This window comes from Saccoglossus kowalevskii, chromosome 13, assembly GCF_978046115.1.
Source record: "Saccoglossus kowalevskii chromosome 13, keSacKowa6.1, whole genome shotgun sequence".
NCBI classification, from domain to species: Eukaryota; Metazoa; Hemichordata; class Enteropneusta; family Harrimaniidae; genus Saccoglossus; species Saccoglossus kowalevskii.
Window position 1 is genome coordinate 15,783,830 of NC_140653.1, and position 24,311 is coordinate 15,808,140.

Consider the following 24,311-nt stretch of genomic DNA (forward strand, 5'->3'; position numbering starts at 1 on the left):
TTGGGGGCATTGACTTTTAAAGTTAAAATACAAGCTCAGTCCGTTGAAGCGTTGATGTACAGACAGTACAGTACTACTTCTCTGCTAAATTGTGAAAAGACTGATGCAGATAAAACATGATATTTTCCCGCGTTTACGTGTTGTACGAATGCTTTAGGCTGTGTTTGCAAGCGTCTCTTTGACCACGTGACACAATTGCACCAATACTCATGATGGTCTTGACAATTGATAACAAGATGAACGACAGATTCCGCAATGGCATTTGTATGGAGATGTCGATGCAACTGGTTATCATGACAACGGTTGATGACAATAAGCGTATTTGCCGGCGAATGACGCCACGTTCCCGTGATGCACTGTATGAGCACATGACTCTCAGGCTGGCATACACTGGCATATCCGAATATCCATACGCAAATGAGACCCCTGGATATATTCACATTTCGTGACAATAAATATATCAATTACCGGGACATTCATTTTTTATTATTATCCGAACTTCGAAATATTTTTTTATGATCCCAATATCCGGTTATGTGATCAATTATTCGACAAAATTTAAACTTATTAAGACAAATTTGGTCAATATTTCAACGGGGAACCCCACATTGACAAATAAAAGCAAAATTGTCAACGGTGACCTACAATGCCGTGATGCACTCCCGGGGATGGCCAAGTTTCAACACGTCTAATGATAACACACGCCCTCTTTCAACATAATCGTTGAGTCAGTTTTACGCGTACAGCGCCCGCATGTGCCGATAATGCGAAACCCCTCAGGTGTCGTCAGAATCGCCAAAGAGTGATCAGGCTGAACAACGCACACTTCGCACACGGACATTAACGGATAGAAATTCATCGCTGACACTCTCTGTCAATGTTATTGATTATTTGTACAATCGTCTAAAAGCGACAAATATGTAAAGTCCGTCGAAGTACGATAGGAGTTAATTACGGAAGTGGTATGTCGGATGAACGAAGCTTCGGATTTGGCACTAATGACACTGGGATGGTGTTGCCATAATATAATATTAAGCAGGTGAGTTGGGTTAGTAAACAGCCTATAAAAAAATGTATTTCGTGTTTTGAGAGAAACAAAACATAAAAACATGTCTCATGCTAAGCTATCCGCGATACGTACACATAAACATGTTCACGCAACTGCATTTCACTCTCTATATATGGCCACGAGTTGGTAATATCGACACGTTTAAATTTAGTTGTACGTGACTTCTTTTCCTTCCCTGTTGTTGGGTTGTTATCCCGCTGTTTTCGGTAAAAATTCACCGTGTCTTCTTTTTTTTTTTGAAAACATGCATATTATCATTGGGCTTACCTATAACTACATTACACGCTACGGTTTCTGTGACAACGCCGGCAAATAAACCACACAGTTCCGTCAAAATGATCATCGCTAAAAATGCGGACGATCATTGCGATTCGAATTGTGCGAGTTTTACGAGTAATCTGAAGGAGATAAGTATATTATCTAATGAACAGTCCTGTCGATACATGATGTATGAGGTTGTATCTTTAAACATGAAATCTGACAGAGATGTACATATTTCATAGTCCTCTATCATCCAACAACACATTGTTAAATAACGAGAGACAAACTCGCTTCATTGAAATCGAGGAAATTCCAGTCGTCTGTCCTCCTCCTCCTACTTAAAAAGTAATTTCGGGAGCGTGGTTAAGTATCACCATAGAAACAGACATAGGTCGCCACTTGTTGGGACATTGGCGGGCTCTTGTTATATTTACTTAAGCTCGTGGCAGTCCACGCAGCTGCAATTTTTACTCCGACGTCCGACAGGTAAAAAAAAAATCATCCTGCTTTTAATATAATAATATTGTGTCGAAAGAAGTTGCGTTGGCATCCATAGCAGCATGCGCCGAGTTTAATTAAACGCAAGCCGGGGGACCTCTCAGCCTCAGAGCTGACGGTACACCCAGTTATATCATAATAGTTTTCTATTACCGTATGCCCTTATATTTGGAAGCGTTTCGGAGAATATTGTGACAAACCACTCTCCATTGAAATCTTCACTGCTATAACATTTCGCTATATTCCTAGACTCGTGAAATTAACATGCTTGTCAGTGTGGTACGTAGGTGTCAGGCTCGTGTTTCTATTTTTCATACACTTCATTTTCGTTCATCATGTTACAACTAAGTGATATAGTATGTAGGCATATTCCACGAGTAAAGGATTATTCACTGCGTCACAGTAGCAGTTTCCGGCCATTTGTCGATTCAACTTGAAATATTTTAATTTCTCAATGTCGGAACTGATATGAATTGTGTCGACCGCTCTCGTGTCCCATTATTTAAACCATTCTTACCGAAAGTCAACATTATATAATATAAATTACGATTTCTACTCATCCCCGGCTTGATGTTTTTCTCCTTCTAAAGGTGACGCATATCTTGAAAAAGTTACCATACCCTATCAAGTATGTTTTTTTTTTATACACATGGTCTTGCAAAATGCAATTTATATAAGCCACGACGTCAGAAAACTCTGATCAGGGGGGCTATTCTACGATATGTACCTATATTTCACCCTTAATTCAACTATGTCCACACAGCGGACACCGTCGAGGACTGAGGACGTGTGCGTTATTGTGACACGGTTGCATAGTAACCATATCGATGCCGTGCAGTATGGACACGATGCACCACGGCATTAGTCAGAGAAAAGCCATCTTTACAATTATTTCGTTTTGCGTCGGTAATTGTCGAATTGTTTCTAAACATAAAAAAACCCATTGTTTTACAGCTTTTGCAAAAATCTGTGGTGACCGTGACCGTAAGGTGGTGTGATCACTCGATTACAGTGATAAGAAAGACATTAGAACTCACATTATTCGTATGACTGCGGCTTGCGTCTATATACCCCGGGTTATGTATTGGTTAATATGGAAACGCCGTAATAACACAACATTCAGGGCAGTTTCATAGTTGGCTGGTTCCGTTTATTTGAGTTTTATTTAACGTTGTTATCGCGATGACCTGCCTGTCCACGGGTCCCACAAGTACTGTCATTACACCAAGAGCAACAATCTGTCTATTTGCCGAATTTCGTGGCGCCGTACTTCATGAAACAAGCAATATTGAAAGACGGGCAAATTGACATTACCTTCAATATATTTAAAAACTTACTTGGTATTAATAAATGAGCTCACCATCGAGTGTCAAATCAAAACGGGTCGAAAACAGGACATTTTGCGGAGCTGTTGCTGCTTGTTTGCCATACTGACGTGATCCCGCATAATCTGTAAATAATACTTAGGACGAGGCCACGAAGCGAAAGAGCGCTCTGTGTCGTATCATAATGATCCCAAAGAGTCAGATAGTACCGTATGCATTGGCATATTACCATTTTCCCCATGCGTTCGCGTAAATAAATGTTTAACTTAGAAGTACATTCGCACACATTCCTCCAACAAGGACAAACTAAACCGTATCTTTTCAAGCATTGGGTAATTGCTAAGAGTCCCGGTGTCTAACAATAACACAGAAGCCGGTATTAAATAGATTTAGGTAATCATATTTCGTAATGAATAATCGTGCATGATCATTTCATCATAAATATATCCAACATCACATCTACAATTTATTATCATAACAAGGTACATGCTGTTTTTTATAATAAAAATGGGGTGAGAGAATGCGGTCGAAAGGATGACATAGTTGATTGATACACGGATACTCGTTTGCAATTAGTTCGGTTGGATTTTCCATTTGCTCGGAAACCTACCCCCGTAACCAAGATTTCTACGGCTGCCCACGGCTGTACACCGTAAACTGATGGTGGTCCAGCCGACCACACTCGGAACGTTCGTTTTAGGTCGTTGTTTGGTAGTGACGTCAGCATTTATCATTGCCCGACTTCATTTGACTCGAAAAAGGAAATGTATATGTATTATATCGAGGTAACTAGTCTGGTTTTGTTTACCGTTGGAAGAAAACAATAGGTTCGATAAACATGAATAAAAATACTCGACTACAGCAAAGATACAAAAATAGTGTATTTGATTACGCCGTAGACTGCGGGGTATGTAGGTCCCTGGTATTACAGTACATATATTCTTCGTGTGCTTTAGATTGTACAGTTTTGTTATTTTATTGACTAGATCGAACGTTTCTACGAATAAATGTTGAAGTCATGTTGTAGTTCGATCGATTTGGGTCGATATACACGAACGAGTTCTTGAAATTATTTTGAAATTGGATGCACCTACACTCCATCAGTGAGGCCCTGGACCCACTTGTGACGGCACAACCATGGAAACAATTCGTATGTAAATTAGTGGAGAAGTTGACACAGTCAGCCGTGCTTGAACAATCTTGACTGCTTGCCTTTGATTGTGAGATCCCGTTGCCAGGCGATCGCGAGAAGCACCCTGTTGATTTTGTAATGGTTGTATTTTGTAAAGATCAACATAATAGCAAACATGTCATTTATTATTAATGGCAGAATTGATAATATGTGAGTGTTTCAAAGAAAATACAGCGACGCCGAGCGAGGAGAGCCGAATCGATGGAGTCCATCACGGTTCATAGTAACCGTGAGTTCATGATCAAGTCAAACAGTAGGAGAAAGTAAGTCGGGTGAACCCGATTGGTAAGGTGCTGCTACCACCTTCGTACTCGGAAATAACGGGCTTTTGTTATTCCTCGGGGAATAGCCTTGCTCGGTCCACCAAACAGTTATTGGTCATATGCCGTGTAGACGATACACACGCCCAGCGTTTTCAGGCGTAATGTAGCAGTTGATGGCACCTGGCGTAGTGGTACCGGTGATACTGCAAACCACAGTCCCTGTGTACAAACGCTACACAATTCGCGCGTGGCACAGTGCAAGGGAATTCCAACGTAAACAACGGCAGTATAGTACCTTGATTTGACTTTGCGGTATCGTCATGTGAAAGTACAGTCGATAATAGTCGCATAGGTATGAACTGTTTTAATAAATTCTATGTATACAACGTCTTGTGGTCACGCAACTATGTCGATGAGTCCTCACTCAACTGTGTTGACATTGTGTGTATAAGTTGTTTTAATAATAACGTGAATAGGGTTCTTCGTAGTTGATGTAAACTTTACATTTGAAGTGTCTGTATAATCAATTGAACATCAAATCAGTGTTTCTCCGGGCATAATAGTGATCAGCTGCAGTGGTTTTATCTTCAATTTTTGTTGTTAAAATTTCTGGTAATCTCTCACTTTCAAATTTTGCCACAACGTCCTTCCCGTGGTTTTGTGTTGAGGGACGGTTCCCCAAGCGACTGCGAAGGTCAGAACATGGTACATGTAGTAAACAATATATTTTTATCTCCATGGTCAGAAGCTTGAAACCCTAGGTAGCTTCACGTACTATTCTCACCACGGAGAACTACAAACACCGTTCTTTATACGTACGCATTGTACTAGAGTAGTTTTAGGTTAACTGGATCCTTTATTCAACAAGCAACCAATTTGTGACCGGTTCTCCAACTTAGATCGTCACAAGGTAAACATGACTTTTCGGTTTAAACTTAATGCCTTTTTTTCCAACCCATCAACAATAATACTGTCATATTTTAAAAATATAATAAAAAATAAAGTGTTTAATATATCTTGTATCTATCCCATGCATTGCCTGCCATGTACTGTAAATGCATTACTAGTAATTATTGCTGGGTTTTAATTTCGCTTTTTTCGTTTATAAGTACAATTTGCTAAATTAAATCCACATAAACACATAAAAAAACAATAAAATTCATTTGTTTCCCTGCGGTGTTAAGCTAACTTAAAAGCGAAATTGCTCAAAACATCAAAATAGTAAAATTAAATACCAGTGAAAATAAATGGTTTTACAGTATTAATGTAAGGACAAGATGTTAAACCCATGGATTGCACCAGGGAATCGTGGGATACCATAGTTTCCAGAGATTAAATCTGCTGGTAGATTAGGCTTAACCTGAAGCACTCTTTAAAACGCTACATTGGCAGTGATAGAGGGATTGTGCTGCAGCATGTGTATGTAAAAAAACAAAACATTTCTGTTATAATCATCTTTTCTGTTTTTTTCAATATTTCCGCAGAGTTGACGAAAGAAGTCAGCATGCCGGAGTGGGTGTATACGAACTATTCACGTGGATATGTCATAGAAATTATTCCTGACGGGTCCAAACAATGTACCAGCCTTCTGCTTATTCCAGCGGAGAACCTATGGCCCGAGTGGGTACGGGGTACTCTCTACTTTATAGCGATGTTATATGTGTTTGTCGGCATTGCAATCATCAGCGATATATTTATGTGCAGTATTGAGGTGATTACGAGTAAAAAACGAACAGTAGTGCGATGGGATGAAGAGAAGAAACAGAGAGTTGAATTTGAAGTCCTTGTGTGGAATGAAACAGTAGCAAATTTGACGCTGATGGCACTGGGGAGTAGTGCTCCTGAGATTCTTCTCTCAGTGGTTGAAGCGTTACAGCGTCTTGATTCAGACGAAGTAGAGGATGCGCTGGGCACATTCACCATCATCGGGAGTGCAGCTTTTAATTTACTAGTAATAACTTCTATTTGTATTGTCAGTGTACCGTCACCCAATGCCAAACGAATTCGAGAGTTTGGAGTTTTTCTTTTAACTGCTGTGTGGTCAATGTGGGCCTATATTTGGATGTTAGTGGTACTTCTATGGATTTCTCCGGGAGTTATAGAAATCTGGGAGGCATGGGTGACTCTGGGCTATATGCCTGTGCTTGTTTTCACAGCATACGCCCAAGACAATGGATGGTGGTGTAAATGTAAAAGACAGCGTACGGCTGTCGGGGCTGATGACCATCAAGGAAGCCAAACGGTAAGTGTAAAGCATCTTGTTTTGAATGATAAAATTGAAGGGAGTTTGAAGCAAATGTTTTTGAATTGAAAAAATCATGTTGATGACCACTATTTTATATTATTTGCGTTCTGTGTTGTTCATTTGTGTCATTCCATCAGAGTGATATTCCAATTATTATCCACAATAATTCTTCGCTGCTACAACATTTTTGTGATTTTCTCAGGGAAAAGTTTGCTCATAAAATCAAAACCATTTACCATATCTTAACGCTGAGAGAATGATTGCATGTATGTTTCTCTAAATCTAATTAAATGATTAAAACTTATTTTAGAACTGACTCCCATTAATAATGAAATCCAATTACTTTAGTGCGTTGTCTTGTTAGAATTACTGGCACCAGTTTCAATATTAAGCTCTCGTGATTCTTACGACTTGTCAACATTTTCATTTCACATAGAATATTATTATTCATTGAGGTTTGTGTAAAATTAAGCCCTTCACAACAATATATTGTGAATTTAATATAAAAAAAAAAATGGAGTCATCAATCTTTTTTTCTGATTTAATATACTGTGGCTGTTATTTCTGCCCCTTATAACACCAAAATCAAATTTTATCACAGTTGACAAAATAAAAGACACAATTTTGACAATATTTTTTTGAAAAGTTTTGAATGAGCTCTGTTGCTAATGAGAAATTATGTCCATTTGGTTTACACTATAATATGTAGCTTTAATTACCAAAAGATAAATTTTGTGTGAACTTCATAAGTCTTGGGGAAAATCACACTTCTTAGGACAGTGAGTCAAACATCTGTAGGGAAGGTACTGTAAATTCAATCACAGAGACCAAAAAATACTATGGGAATATAAGAGATTATAATAATGACATAATAATTTTTCTACAAAATCAAAAAACGTAATAATCAGTATCGGTAGCATATGTATTTACGTACATATATTAATGACTTGTATGATAAATGTTTGGTTGACATGCACTTCTAATAAGCAAAGTATGTTATACTGATTATAAATTTGAATCTTTACACCACCAGACTTTTTTGCCCAAACTTTTCTGCACTGAATCAAATTTGAGTCAATTTTCAGTTTTTACTCAAACAATTTGGCTATTTTTGTTCCAATCTTCTGCAGGAAAGTGCAGACTATAAACAGGACTATTTTGTGAATTTGTGATGAAAAGAGAGAACGAGTGGTGAAAAGGTTAAAGGTCATTTGTTTTGCTCAGCTGTACTTTTATGTGGTGATATTCAATTTGAGTTTTATATCCAGAGTGAACTGGATTTGGTGAAGGCTTTGGTATGTCAGAATTAGCCTTATTAAATAGAGGCCCATACATGTAATGTGGAAGTGTGGTAAACTTGTTTCATGAAGTGAAAAATTAATTTGAATTTCAATGAATAATTTTATGGAAAAAAAATATTTATATAACAATTACGCTGGAGACCCTTACGTTTTATTCAAACTCTAAGAATGCTATTTCATTGGCTGTAGAAAAGTTTTGGAATGTCAATTACCTATGGTTCTTTGAGGGTTTCAATCAATCATTGGCTGATTTACTTTCTTGCATTGGTTAACGTGTTGTGATTGGTCTATTTTTGTTCCATTGAAATGTATAAAACATTTATGAATATTTTTTATGAAAAACATTTATGTCTTTATGACATTCAATGTATCAGTTTTTTCCAAAAACGCTAGTGTTTGTTTTCCTTAAAGTGAGAGTTTCGTCCCCTGCACATGCCCGGGAATTGAGTCCCAAGCGAGATAACAACACGTGCTAAAAACGCAAAGTTTTTAAACAATGACACTCTTTGGCCAACTGATACATGCGCAGGTGACTCCCTGCTTTAAGTTTTGTTGGTAATTTAGAGAATATCATATTACTTAATTGCCTAATCAGTTTGAATCAAGAATTTAAAAATTTAGATTTGAGTTGGTGATGGCCTAAATTGTGCAAATACGAATCAAATAAAAAAAGTTAAAGAACCCTAGCAGGCCATCAGTATTTGTGTTCGATGACCGTGGAATAATGTTTTTTTTTTGAGCTAGCTTAACAAAAAAAAGTTAACCATGTTTAGATGAACTAACCAACCTAATAAACATAAATAGTAGAATGAACAGGTGACCACTGAAGTCGCACTTGTTTGAAGTGCAAATAATAATAGAATATATGCATATGTATAACCTGTTTTGGTGTTCACTCGCATTAATCTACCTATATTCGCCAATATATAGAAGATACACTTTAATAGAAAGCATGAATACGCACCGATATACCCAGAGAACTGAGCGGCACTCGGTACTATCAATGGTGATGGCTATTGTCTGTATTTAAATTGTGACTCAAATGGCTAGTTAACCAGTCTACAGCGTAGGAATTCTTGGAAGCACTCGCCAATGTGGGAAGCAATCATGTTTCAGTGAATTGTCATGGGCAACCTTTATTCAAAAGAGGAATAGTCAATAGGCATGTACCGTAATAGCTAATGTTCGTGTAGATAGCGGTACTTTTGTGTACAATTATAGCTGCAAAGTGGAAAAGGGACATTTTCAAATTCAGTCAACTGTGTTTTTCACTGTGTATGAAAGTAGATGTTTTGATTGTGATGTTAGACGAAGTGTCGCTATATAACCCTCATGCAATTTGATATTAAATGTTAAATGTTAACTCTTTGGAATTTTTTTTTTAAATAGTCAGATTCGCAATTATTAACAGTTGAAAAGATATAATTGCATTAGGGATTTACAACTGAACCTTTGTGCGTTAAAAAAAAAGAAAAAGGCAATGTGAAAATGTAGAGATCGTACAGACAACAAAGGCATTGTTTATCAACAATACAACAAATAATCTATTGTTTGGAACATTCTACGTTAATAACAAGTGTGAGGTAACAATAAGCAATGGCTGAATAGGAGAGTGTCTCCAACTTGCTGCATTCTTGTTTCCATGTAATTATGTACTATGGCCGGGGGTTGATTTTGTGATCTGACACCCTGTAAATACAGAACGTGTGTCTAAAAGACGCGTTTAAATACGCTTTTATATTCACCTGCACTTCATAGGTCACATGACTCAGTAAACACGCAGTGGTGTTATTATATTATAAGTATGATCAATGCTTGTTGTCATGGTGATTAAGTAAACAAATGAATGCATGTTTTGAAAGTGACAAGTCGTGAACATATTAAACTTTATTTTACACCAAACAAAGCCATTGGACAAAACTGCCATGTGTGGATATTGATATAACCCTACAGTTGTCTGGTTTCCTTTCAAGTTTATTACCTGACTTGAGAAATATTTTTGTTTTTACTTCTTTTTTTTTATTCAAATTTATATATTTTTTCTTTCTTTTTTTTAAATTAATTTTTTTCTTTTATTTTCATTTTTTGTGAAGTGATGCTTGCAATGACCAGAAATGACCAGAAACAAATTCTTTTCTTGTGTTTTTCTCGGGCTGTTCAAGATTAAAAGTATGAAGTATGACCCACCAACCCACTTCCCTGAAATGGAATCTTCCAGTCATAGTAAAAAATGTGGAGCAAACCAACTTCATACATTATGAATGGGGGTGGATGGGGTTATGTGTGATTATTGGACAGGCCAATCCGGTATTAAATGCAGACTACTTAAAATGTAGACGATGAGAAAAATGAATAAAAGTCTACCAAACCACTAACATATTTTGTTAATGTGAACTAGAGTGTAAAAGTCATTCACGTGAAACTTCTTAAACATGCAGTAATTGCTCGTGATGAATTCAATTCTAGCAAATGTTCTACCGGTTGTTTTTTCACTGCAAATTTAATGTCTAGCAGTTCAGTAGTCTGACATTGACGTGACCTTAGTGACCTACGCATACTCTGGAAAAAGAATAGCCAAATAAAGGAGTTTTTGTCCATGCATTTTTATCCATGAGAATTGGAGTGGTTTTCGTTAAAGTGAAACGGCTCTTCAACGTTGTGTGATTTTCTCTAGCATTCTCAAAAGATTATTGAGTGCGTGTACGTGCTACAATACAAGATATTATTTAAATAGTCAATTTGTAAAGAAATTAACTACACAATATGAAATTAACCGGATCTCCTAAATTAAGCTAGATTTCTAAACAGTAGACACTCACCAAGTTAGAAGGATTTGTGGATCCTTGAAAGCCAGTTAAATTGTAGGTATGTTTGTCAAAGGCATAAGTGAAATGAAATGAGTGGGGAAAGTAAAGCGAGGATACCTACTTTTAACAATTTTCCTACTGACGATGGTTTTTAATATTACCTAATAATAATTAATATGCTCAGGTCATTGGTTTGTTTCAAAGTTTAGCTGATTAGTGAGTTTCATTTGAATTAATTACTGTATGTTAATTAATTATTGCTATATATCAGTGCAAAAGGTTTGTACACTTTACAGACAGACAGTGCAACGACATAAGCTCCCATTTTGTGCTACAATATACATGCAAAAGCAATATGTATAAATACAATATCAATTCCTTGTCATTAACAAGAAGATTTTCTAGTTTATACGTAGTATAAATTGTGAACACCAAGCTCTGACAGTTTTCGTATAAATCGTATACACCAAGCTCTGACAGTTTTCGTATAAATCGTATACACCAAGCTCTGACAGTTTTCGTATAAATCGTATACACCAAGCTCTGACAGTTTTCGTATAAATCGTATACACCAAGCTCTGACAGTTTTCGTATAAATCGTATACACCAAGCTCTGACAGTTTTCGCATAAATCGTATACACCAAGCTCTGACAGTTTTCGCATAAATCGTATACACCAAGCTCTGACAGTTTTCGTATAAATCGTATACACCAAGCTCTGACAGTTTTCGTATAAATCGTATAGACCAAGCTCTGACAGTTTTCGCATAAATCGTATACACCAAGCTCTGACAGTTTTCGTATAAATCGTATACACCAAGCTCTGACAGTTTTCGTATAAATCGTATAGACCAAGCTCTGACAGTTTTCGCATAAATCGTATACACCAAGCTCTGACAGTTTTCGTATAAATCGTATACACCAAGCTCTGACAGTTTTCGTATAAATCGTATAGACCAAGCTCTGACAGTTTTCGCATAAATCGTATACACCAAGCTCTGACAGTTTTCGCATAAATCGTATACACCAAGCTCTGACAGTTTTCGCATAAATCGTATACACCAAGCTCTGACAGTTTTCGCATAAATCGTATAGACCAAGCTCTGACAGTTTTCGTATAAATCGTATACACCAAGCTCTGACAGTTTTCGTATAAATCGTATAGACCAAGCTCTGACAGTTTTCGCATAAATCGTATACACCAAGCTCTGACAGTTTTTGCATAAATCGTATACACCAAGCTCTGACAGTTTTCGCATAAATCGTATAGACCAAGCTCTGACAGTTTTCGCATAAATCGTATACACCAAGCTCTGACAGTTTTCGCATAAATCGTATACACCAAGCTCTGACAGTTTTCGCATAAATCGTATACACCAAGCTCTGACAGTTTTCGCATAAATCGTATACACCAAGCTCTGACAGTTTTCGCATAAATCGTATACACCAAGCTCTGACAGTTTTCGCATAAATCGTATACACCAAGCTCTGACAGTTTTCGCATAAATCGTATACACCAAGCTCTGACAGTTTTCGCATAAATCGTATACACCAAGCTCTGACAGTTTTCGCATAAATCGTATACACCAAGCTTTGACAGTTTTCGCATAAATCGTATACACCAAGCTCTGACAGTTTTCGTATAAATCGTATACACCAAGCTCTGACAGTTTTCGTATAAATCGTATACACCAAGCTCTGACAGTTTTCGTATAAATCGTATAGACCAAGCTCTGACAGTTTTCGTATAAATCGTATAGACCAAGCTCTGACAGTTTTTGCATAAATCGTATACACCAAGCTCTGACAGTTTTCGTATAAATCGTATACACCAAGCTCTGACAGTTTTCGTATAAATCGTATACACCAAGCTCTGACAGTTTTCGTATAAATCGTATACACCAAGCTCTGACAGTTTTCGTATAAATCGTATACACCAAGCTCTGACAGTTTTCGTATAAATCGTATAGACCAAGCTCTGACAGTTTTCGTATAAATCGTATAGACCAAGCTCTGACAGTTTTTGCATAAATCGTATACACCAAGCTCTGACAGTTTTCGTATAAATCGTATACACCAAGCTCTGACAGTTTTCGTATAAATCGTATACACCAAGCTCTGACAGTTTTCGTATAAATCGTATACACCAAGCTCTGACAGTTTTCGTATAAATCGTATAGACCAAGCTCTGACAGTTTTTGTATAAATCGTATAGACCAAGCTCTGACAGTTTTCGCATAAATCGTATAGACCAAGCTCTGACAGTTTTCGTATAAATCGTATACACCAAGCTCTGACAGTTTTCGCATAAATCGTATACACCAAGCTCTGACAGTTTTCGTATAAATCGTATACACCAAGCTCTGACAGTTTTCGTATAAATCGTATACACCAAGCTCTGACAGTTTTCGCATAAATCGTATACACCAAGCTCTGACAGTTTTCGCATAAATCGTATAGACCAAGCTCTGACAGTTTTCGCATAAATCGTATACACCAAGCTCTGACAGTTTTCGCATAAATCGTATACACCAAGCTTTGACAGTTTTCGCATAAATCGTATAGACCAAGCTCTGACAGTTTTCGTATAAATCGTATACACCAAGCTCTGACAGTTTTCGTATAAATCGTATACACCAAGCTCTGACAGTTTTCGTATAAATCGTATACACCAAGCTCTGACAGTTTTCGTATAAATCGTATACACCAAGCTCTGACAGTTTTCGTATAAATCGTATACACCAAGCTCTGACAGTTTTCGTATAAATCGTATACACCAAGCTCTGACAGTTTTCGTATAAATCGTATAGACCAAGCTCTGACAGTTTTCGCATAAATCGTATACACCAAGCTCTGACAGTTTTCGTATAAATCGTATACACCAAGCTCTGACAGTTTTCGTATAAATCGTATACACCAAGCTCTGACAGTTTTCGTATAAATCGTATAGACCAAGCTCTGACAGTTTTCGCATAAATCGTATACACCAAGCTCTGACAGTTTTCGTATAAATCGTATACACCAAGCTCTGACAGTTTTCGTATAAATCGTATACACCAAGCTCTGACAGTTTTCGTATAAATCGTATAGACCAAGCTCTGACAGTTTTCGCATAAATCGTATACACCAAGCTCTGACAGTTTTCGCATAAATCGTATACACCAAGCTCTGACAGTTTTCGTATAAATCGTATGTCATTTATTATGTGGAGGAAGATTCACAATTATAGAGTCCCTGCAGAGTTGAGGAGAACCCAGATGAATACCTTCTCAATGATTACTATTATCATAAACTAGCTCTTGCCACAACTATAGAAGTCTTAATGTTAGTCTATAAAGAAATGTAGAATATTACATATACCGGAAAATATTTTTGTCACTCTGTTAACTTTAACAGATTTATCTTGGTGTAACACTTTGAACACTTTGAACATTGCTTTATTTTGAACCAAACTGGCATAATTTAATATTTTCTACGTACATGTACAGGCCTTGATCAACTTACATTAAAATCTGAAAACAAGTTTGCTGGTTCATTTTTTTGTTAAGTGACAAAAGTTAGATTTGTGCTCAAATTCTTTGATTTATTGTATGAATATTGTCTAATGTAATTATTGTGTGATTTTATAATCAGTTTAATAAAATTAAACTGTATGATTATGTATGATCTTATTAGAAATTGATGCACAAGCATGCACTGAGGGCAATTGTGGCTTATTATTAATATGACAATTATGAATGTCCATCACCCCAAGCATATTATGAGGATGAATGGATGCTGAATCTTGGATTTTCCACGTTAGGACTTCAGGGAATTTGCTTTATCAACATTTTAGGATGTAACAACAAAGTACGTAGTGTTAATTACTAATGTCAGCTTGTTTGTACATCCATCACATGACTGATCGTGTGATGCGGAGCGTTAAATGCAAAGTATCTGTGGAATGTATGTTCGTGTGAGTCTTGTACGTATGTTCATTCGGTGACAGCTGGGACATGGAGATGATACGTCATGAGCCATTTGGGGCCTAATGGAACACGTATAGCAGTATCATCCGATAATGGAAAGCAGAATGACATACTATGTATACAATCGGCCAGCCTTTTTGCCATGACATTTTCCATGTGTTTTTGAGGTGGTTATAGTTAAAGATACGTTATTACATAATTTTTCTGAAATTAGAAAAACAAAATATATCTTATATTTTTATTACAATTTAATGAATTTTTATCTACAGCATAACCATGGTTACCACAACCAGAGCGTCAAATTGTTTCTGCAACTTCCCTGAAAACATTCAGTTTATATGCAGCATAACATTTTGGTAAAATAAAAAGTAAATAAATGCATATAATTTCGATTTGCTATTCCACACGTACCAGTCTGGGATTGATTTCCCGCAGGATTTGGTGTATTACTTCATTAAATATACATTACAGATTGCAACTTCATGCGAAAACAACAATGATCAAATAGCGGATTGTCGTATAACATTCACATGGTAATCACATTATACATCTGTTGCCATGGTTATGTCATCAACAAAAATGATAACGGTAATTGGTTTGGTAGTTTGTCTGTTAATTGCCTTTTACACTAATTAGAGTGGAATAACTGAATGTGTTATGAAATTATTTATAGAAATCCTGCTATTGTTTGCACTCATTTAGATTCTGTTATAGGACAATATAACTTCATGTTACATGTAATCCTTTTAGCGCAAACAAAAGCCCACATTTCTCATCTTATACAGAATAAATCCCAGATGATTTTTTTTTCTGATTTTTTTAAAATTTTTAGTTAAGACCTTTACCCAATAGGCAATTATTTGGTCCAAAATTATCCTCCAAAAATCTGAAAAATACATAAAATCCAAACATTTTGGCGGTAAAAATTGATGCCATTCCGAGTGGAAGGTCATGTAAATTGTTTGTATATTAGATCACAAGATTCTTCTCAACTTTGACAATCAAGTAAAATTAAATTTTCCTGTACTTTTCACATAACTAAATGAAATCCCAAATTTTGCTTTCGTCAACAAACTACATAGACATTTTCCATCTTTTATTTGTCATGGTCTGAGGCCAGTAGATATTATGTCCATTTGGTTAAAAATTAGCCAAGAAATCATAGACAAATGCATAAAATGTTACATAAATATTTTGACAAGAAACGATATTTTCATGAAACGTGTCTGTCCATCGCTTTGTTTATTCCAGACATGTAGGGTAGTTAAATGTCGCTAATGCTGATAACGCCCAAAGGTTATGTTGTTCGTTTCTATTTGACACATTAAGTCGTTAAACAATATGTCATGAGTAGAGGACAGCATAAAAACTGTACTCTCTATCACCACTTTTTAAATTATTCAGTTTGTGTAGTGTCATAACAAAATTATTTTATTTCTAATCAGTAAATAAAAGCCAAACCTTTTGAATTGTTTGTATTAATCCTTGTAGTGTTCATTTGAAATCAAACGTTGGTCTCTTCTTAAATTTTGAATTTGATTTGTATACTCCGCTAAATTTAAATCAATATCATCCTCAATAGATAACGTTATCTAATTCTCATCAAATGACCCACAAGTTTAAAATCACCAGGAGTTCTCACACCTATCCAACCTTAGATCTCATAACCAGTGATCTTCTCGGTTGATTGAACAATTTCAAAATCAGGCAGTATAACCTCATGTATCCCAGAATGCCTTCCAGCTATTATATACATGTTCATCATAGTTCGTCGCTTCAAGTTTGAGACATCATGTGATGCACCACAGAGAAGTCAATATTTATTGCAACAAAGGCATTTCCTTCATCTTTATAAATATTAATAAATTTCTGAATTCAAACTGAAATGAAAAGGTTCTATTCGGCAATTGAAAAGTGTTGCACAGAGAGTATTTTTTTAAAGGTAGATAAACCTTTCATATGCAGCTAGGTATTTTTCCCGCCAAATTCGTAGTATAGTTATCTCAAATTTATGTAACAGGTAGAATAGTAGCTGATGCATTTTTAATGAACATTTGTATATTTTATCAACATCTTTTATGAAAATAAGTAGATTATCACAAGAACTATATTTTGTCATCGTGGAAAATCACAAATGTTGACAATGGTAGTGAAAGGGCAAAAAATGTAACTTGATTTTACAATGTATCAAAAAATATAGTTATATGCATATCTTTAAAAGTTAATTTAGATGTGATTATATTTTCCTAGTTTGTCAGTTACTATAATACATTGCAACAAAACTAATATCTTCAAAAATACCCTATTAAATATTAATCCTATGAAAACATTAATTCACATACTCATTATTTATTTATTAGCTTTACAGTGATTGTAATTACAAGTATATATTGGCATGAAATGAAACTATAATTATATCACCATGCGAAAGAAAATGTGTTTTTGTTGTTGGCATGGATACTGCAGTCAAAATATTTGTTTTCATATTGTTATAAAATTGTGAAATGTCATAATTATATGCGACAACCAGTCTCTGTATCATCATAAATGCATGGCCTCTCATTGACTCAAAGTATCCATAATGACCATATTTGGCTGATTGTGTGATAGCCATATTTATTCATTATATCCATAAATGTCCTCACATTGACTTGGAGTGCCATATACATGTAATGACCATATATGGCAGATTGTGTGATTGGTATTTTATTAAATATAACTGTAAATCTTCTCTCATGGCACATTGTGTTACCAGTCTCCAATATAACCATAAATGGACTTTCATTGAACTAGTGCCTACTGTGACCATACATGTATATGGGTAATGGTTTCACAGCCAGTCTCCAATATAACCATAAATGGACTTTCATTGAACTAGTGCCTACTGTGACCATACATGTATATGGGTAATGGTTTCACAGCCAGTCTCCAATATAACCAGAAATGGCTTTCATTGAACTAGTGCCTACTGTGACCATATATGGGTAATGGTTTCACAGCCAGTCTCCAATATAACCAGAAATGGCTTTCATTGAACTAGTGCCCACCGTGGCCATATATGGGTAATGGTTTCACAGTCAGTCTCCAATATAACCAGAAATGGCTTTCATTGAACTAGTGCCTACCGTGGCCATATATGGGTAATGGTTTCACAGTCAGTCTCCAATATAACCAGAAATGGCTTTCATTGAACTAGTGCCTACCGTGGCCATATATATGTGTAATGGTTTCACAGTCAGTCTCCAATATAACCAGAAATGGCTTTCATTGAACTAGTGCCTACCGTGGCCATATATATGTGTAATGGTTTCACAGTCAGTCTCCAATATAACCAGAAATAGACTTTCATTGAACTAGTGTCTACTGTGGCCATATATGGGTAATGATTTCACAGTCAATCTCCAATATAACCATGAATTGACTTTCATTGAACTCGTGCCTACTGTGGCCATATATGGGTAATGGTTTCACAGTCATGCAGTCTCAACCAGAAATGGCTTTCATTGAACTAGTGCCTACTGTGGCCATATATGGGTGATGGTTTCACAGTCAGTCTCCAATATAACCAGAAATGGCTTTCATTGAACTAGTGCCTACCGTGGCCATATATGGGTAATGATTTCACAGTCAGTCTCCAAAATAACCAGAAATGGCTTTCATTGAACTAGTGCCTACTGTGGCCATATATGGGTAATAGTTTCACAGCCAGTCTTTAATATAACCATGAATGGACTTTCATTGAACTAGTGCCTACCATGGCCATATATGGGTAATGGTTTCACAGCCAGTGTCCAAAATAACCAGAAATGGCTTTCATTGAACTAGTGCCTACTGTAACCATATATGGGTAATGGTTTCACAGTCAGTCTCTTATATAACTATGAATGGACTTTCATTGAACTAGTGCCTACTGTGGCCATATATGGGTAATGGTTTCACAGTCAGTCTTCAAAATAACCAGAAATGGCTTTCATTGAACTAGTGCCTACTGTAACCATATATGGGTAATGGTTTCACAGTCAGTCTCTAATATAACCATGAATGGACTTTCATTGAACTAGTGCCTACCATGGCCATATATGGGTAATGGTTTCACAGTCATGCAGTCTCAACCAGAAATGGCTTTCATTGAACTAGTGCCTACTGTAACCATATATGGGTAATGGTTTCACAGTCAGTCTCTAATATAACCATGAATGGACTTTCATTGAACTCGTGCCTACTGTGGCCATATATGGGTAATGATTTCACAGTCAATCTCCAATATAACCATGAATTGACTTTCATTGAACTCGTGCCTACTGTGGCCATATATGGGTAATGGTTTCACAGTCAGTCTCCAATATAACCAGAAATAGACTTTCATTGAACTAGTGCCTACTGTGGCCATATATGGGTAATGATTTCACAGTCAATCTCCAATATAACCATGAATTGACTTTCATTGAACTCGTGCCTACTATACTGTGGCCATATATGGGTAATGGTTTCACAGTCATGCAGTCTCAACCAGAAATGTCTTTCATTGAACTAGTGCCTACTGTAACCATATATGGGTAATGGTTTCACAGTCAGTCTCTAATATAACCATGAATAGACTTTCATTGAACTAGTGCCTACTGTGGCCATATATGGGTAATGGTTTCACAGTCAGTCTCCAATATAACCAGAAATAGACTTTCATTGAACTAGTGCCTACCATGGCCATATATGGGTAATGGTTTCACAGTCAATCTCCAATATAACCATGAATTGACTTTCATTGAACTAGTGCCTACTGTGGCCATATATGGGTAATGATTTCACAGTCAATCTCCAATATAACCATGAATTGACTTTCATTGAACTCGTGCCTACTGTGGCCATATATGGGTAATGGTTTCACAGTCATGCAGTCTCAACCAGAAATGGCTTTCATTGAACTAGTGCCTACTGTAACCATATATGGGTAATGGTTTCACAGTCAGTCTTTAATATTACCATGAATGGACTTTCATTGAACTAGTGCCTACTGTGGCCATATATGGGTAATGATTTCACAGTCAATCTCCAATATAACCATGAATTGACTTTCATTGAACTCGTGCCTACTGTGGCCATATATGGGTAATGGTTTCACAGTCAGTCTCTAATATAACCAGAAATAGACTTTCATTGAACTAGTGCCTACCATGGCCATATATGGGTAATGGTTTCACAGTCAATCTCCAATATAACCATGAATTGACTTTCATTGAACTCGTGCCTACTGTGGCCATATATGGGTAATGGTTTCACAGTCAGTCTCCAATATAACCAGAAATAGACTTTCATTGAACTAGTGCCTACCATGGCCATATATGGGTAATGGTTTCACAGTCAATCTCCAATATAACCATGAATTGACTTTCATTGAACTCGTGCTATGACCATATATGGTTAATGGTTTCACAGCCCATCTCCATGTAAGTATTTTATAGGAATTAATAAACAAGAAGACCTTCAGCCATAGACTTTCATAAATGTTGTCATGCTAGTTTTAATAAGGTACTGTTTAGGCTTCATGATTAACTTGCTATTATATTTTTTTTTTCATTTTTTAAAAACATTTTGTCAAAAATTAACAAACAATTATCAAAAAATACATAAAATTAGTAAAATTTTGCACCAATATTTTTGATTGAGAAATATTATGATTTAAGATTGTCATCAATTGGGAAATGATGAAATAAACAAACGTGATGATTAAACTTGTGTTTTAAATTCTATATGATGATTAAAAATTCTCACATCAATTTTGTCTTCAAATGTGCATGGAAAGGATGGATTTATAGATGATGTCCTAATAATCTGTTTCTAGAGCAGTTGAATCCATATACAAGATCTGACAGGACCAAAGTAATTTGTCTTTATTAATATAGTGATGAATTTTTCAGTCATTCCAACCCACGGTGATAAATATTTTTGTTTGCTGATCCCCTACAATAAAGACTATCAGTGTCACCCATAGATGGCCAGTTGGTAAAACATTATTCATTTGGAGTAGCACCCAAATGTACTTTCTTTTTTAAGATCCTATATGGTTAATACAGTTAATTGTTTAATAACTGTTTATTCTTAGCATTTTCACAATCGTATTTTTTGTCCACTGGCTAGATTGGAATGCAATTTGCTACACAGCTAATTGATACAAATCTGTGCATATTAATTAAGTAATTTGCTTAACCTCTTTTAACATGTTCCTTGTATGTCTTTGCAGCTGTATGCTAATGTGACATTTCATTTCAAAAGTTTTCCAGTTGTGTGATTAATATGGTTCAAAATATAAAAATTTTTCATCTTGCTGCCAGCTCATTGGAGTGTGACTACTTTACATATAATTTACATATAAACACAAAAACAGACTTTAGTGCAGTTGATAAATTGATAAGTCGTTAATATTATTGATTGGACAAGTTCTGAGAATAGCAGAATTAATGCATTAGCAATAATGCTAATAATTAGATTAATAACGTGATAAAGATAATAATTTATGTAAATAATCATTGATATGTGTGTTTGATAGATATATCCGAGAATCCAATACTGCACTTGGTTATTTTAAGCAGCTATAATTCTGTCCTTTGAAATACCTTGTGAATACAAACTCAGAAACTTAATTAAGATTTAAAAAAAAAATAGTATTTGAATTTTAGACTTTTCAACTATGTTTGAGGACCTTTTTTTCGTATCTTTGAAAAAATAATTGTACACGTTTTTATCTCATTATTATTTTTAGGGTGGGATTTGAATAATATGTACATTATAATAATTTAACATTTGTGTTTTTTTCATTGTTCAGTGGTGTTATGTATTCTTAGTCCCATAAATCTCCAGCTGTTGCTAAAACATGTGTAATTAGCATGATTAATTCAATGACACCCAGTAACAGTAAAACTGTCTATCAACTCAGTGGTTTATGGAAACAGGAAGCATTGCTGATATGGTTATAACCAATTCTGCCTATCTATGGCAAAAGTTAATTACCTCTCTGAAACCGCCAGACTGATTCTACTGATGCTTTATGTTTTATTTTGAAAACTCAAACTTTTATTTATTCCAAATGAGTGATTAAATGTAAATTCATAAATTGTCTGCTTTTTTATGAATTCAGCCAAACTTGGTAATTATTTCAGTGAATGGGGCGATATACATCGATAAAATGACAATGGTTACCGTGCCGCTCCCTGGCAACATTTTAAAAATATATGAATGGCATACATATATGACATCAAATTATTTTGATTTTGATCATCTTGCTGCCATGATACCAACACCTCGCAGCTGCATAAGAAGCGTGACATCCACTCGCGCCCAAAAATCAACATCATTATTTTATCACAATGCCATTTCCCAAGATCCAGTCAAAACTTACTTCAGGTTTCTTTAGGCTCGTTATACACAGAGTATAATCTTGAACAAAGAAAACACAAGGTCATTATCCCTAATTATATTATTTCTAAGCTGTCAAGATGATTTCGCATATTTTCGAATGCATCTAATTTTCACTGTACATTATCAATCAGATAAGGCAGGAACAGTTAATTACGTAGTTTATCAGTTTATCTATAAAATTCAGCTCACAAATGACATCCAAATTGGTGAGGTAGTGATTATGTTGCCATAGAAATCCGGGTCGCGCTCATCAGAAATAATAAAAAATTAAATCTTGCAGAATTGGCTGGCAAATCTCTTTCCTGTTCATATGGCAGCCTTAACTACTGAATGCCGTTGTCATGCCAACCTTGGACGAAATAATGTTCACTCCTTTTGCGTTGTTCAGCGCTTCTGTTAATGATCTTGTTTTGAGTTTCTTTTTTAATATTGAATAAAAAATATTGATGAATATTTTCAAGTCAGGTCTGGATAATATGGTGCAATGCAATTATAAGGAACGACTGCTATTGTAACAGGTTGTTTATAATTTTTGGAATTTCATTTGGTTAATTTCCCCTTGTCTGGCGGGGGATTTGCATGTGGTCTTGGTCTATGTATAATTTGTGTGATGTTGACTTAAATGTTCCCAGCATGCACTTCCCATGTAACAATTGCCGCTATTTACTACCGATAATGAAAATGCTGTAACTTCACAGCGTGTCAAAATCAGGCAATTTATTTTGCAAACGAGTACATCATTATCTGGTTGCAGCATATGTTGATCGCATTCTGCACATGACACCCAAAGCATGTTGACTTAGCTCCTATGTGGGTAGTCTTCGCATTGGAAATATTTGAAAGAATTCCACCATACCTTGTTCTACAGTCTTCACATCAAGTTGTCATTCTGTGGTTGTGAAATGGTTGTTTTAGGATTCTCACCACGTACACAGTTTTTATAATAAGATAACCAGATCAGTGTTGTACACTGAAAGCAATATAATAGTGATAACTCACGGTAAATTGAAACCTTTCATAATTAGGTTTGTTTTAGACAGATATTAAGCCTGGACATGCATTGAACTGGACATGGTAGTTATCTTTAATTTCCTTTTCAATTCGAAAAGGGATTGATGAAAAAAAGAGGGTTTTGATAATGATCTTTTATAGCTACTCTTAAGATAATATAGCTACATTGTATTTCATTGCATGTCACTAATCCCAAAACTGATATGCAGATTAGATGGGAAAATCATTTTATGCAAATTATATATAGAGGCCAGATATTCAAATTATAAGCAGTATAGTTTTTACTACAAAAGTGTTGGATCTATTCAAGAACTTTTCTCAATTAAATTTCTTTTTGCACAATGTTTAAAATTTCTTTTTTTTTGTCTTGGTTTTATAATAGCAGTGCTCTGATCTCAATAAGTGCTATAAACTAGACTGACACCCAGCTTGCTTGTAGCTTTTTGTACTGATGATTGAATACTCATTGATTGGTATTATGTATTCTTGTAATTAAAACAACCATATTGTTGGTGTTACGCGCAGATATTACAATCATGCAAAATTCATAAGTTGACTATTGTTTCTCCTGGATTTAGGGCATGAGTGTTCCCATGGCCAGTTGAATCCCAAAAAGGGCACTTTTTGGCTTAAAAATTGCCTAAATCTTGCTAAAATGGCAGAAAAGATTAGGGGTCAGTAGATAGGCTTGACCATGGATATAATGTTGCAATTTCCTCTTTCGATGAGTGACAGAAATTGATCATATCATAAGAATGTTTTAACTTACCAAGAAACTGGTCAATTGTTTAAACCATTTCCCCTCTTTTTTTTTTCCTCAACAAAATAGTTCCATTTAATGTTTGTCCATTTCTAACTTAAATGTCAAATGTACAAAAATTGTGAGTACTCACTAATTTTATTCAAATACTAATATTGAAAATTGTATGAGAGACAGATAAATTTGAAAAATTTCTCT

The 24,311-nt window shown here is 35.6% G+C and overlaps 1 protein-coding gene across 1 annotated transcript in view; it reads left to right on the forward strand.

The window, feature by feature from the left end:
* Nucleotides 1–787: 787 nt before the first annotated feature.
* The window catches only part of LOC102804469 (sodium/calcium exchanger 3-like), a 96,464-nt gene continuing 72,940 nt past the window's right edge, over nt 788–24,311 (forward strand). The window contains exons 1-2 of the mRNA XM_078007580.2: nt 788–1,039; nt 6,093–6,850. Coding sequence (XP_077863706.1) covers nt 6,113–6,850 — 738 coding nt within the window. The 5' untranslated portion in view covers nt 788–1,039; nt 6,093–6,112. The remainder of the gene's footprint in view (nt 1,040–6,092; nt 6,851–24,311) is intronic.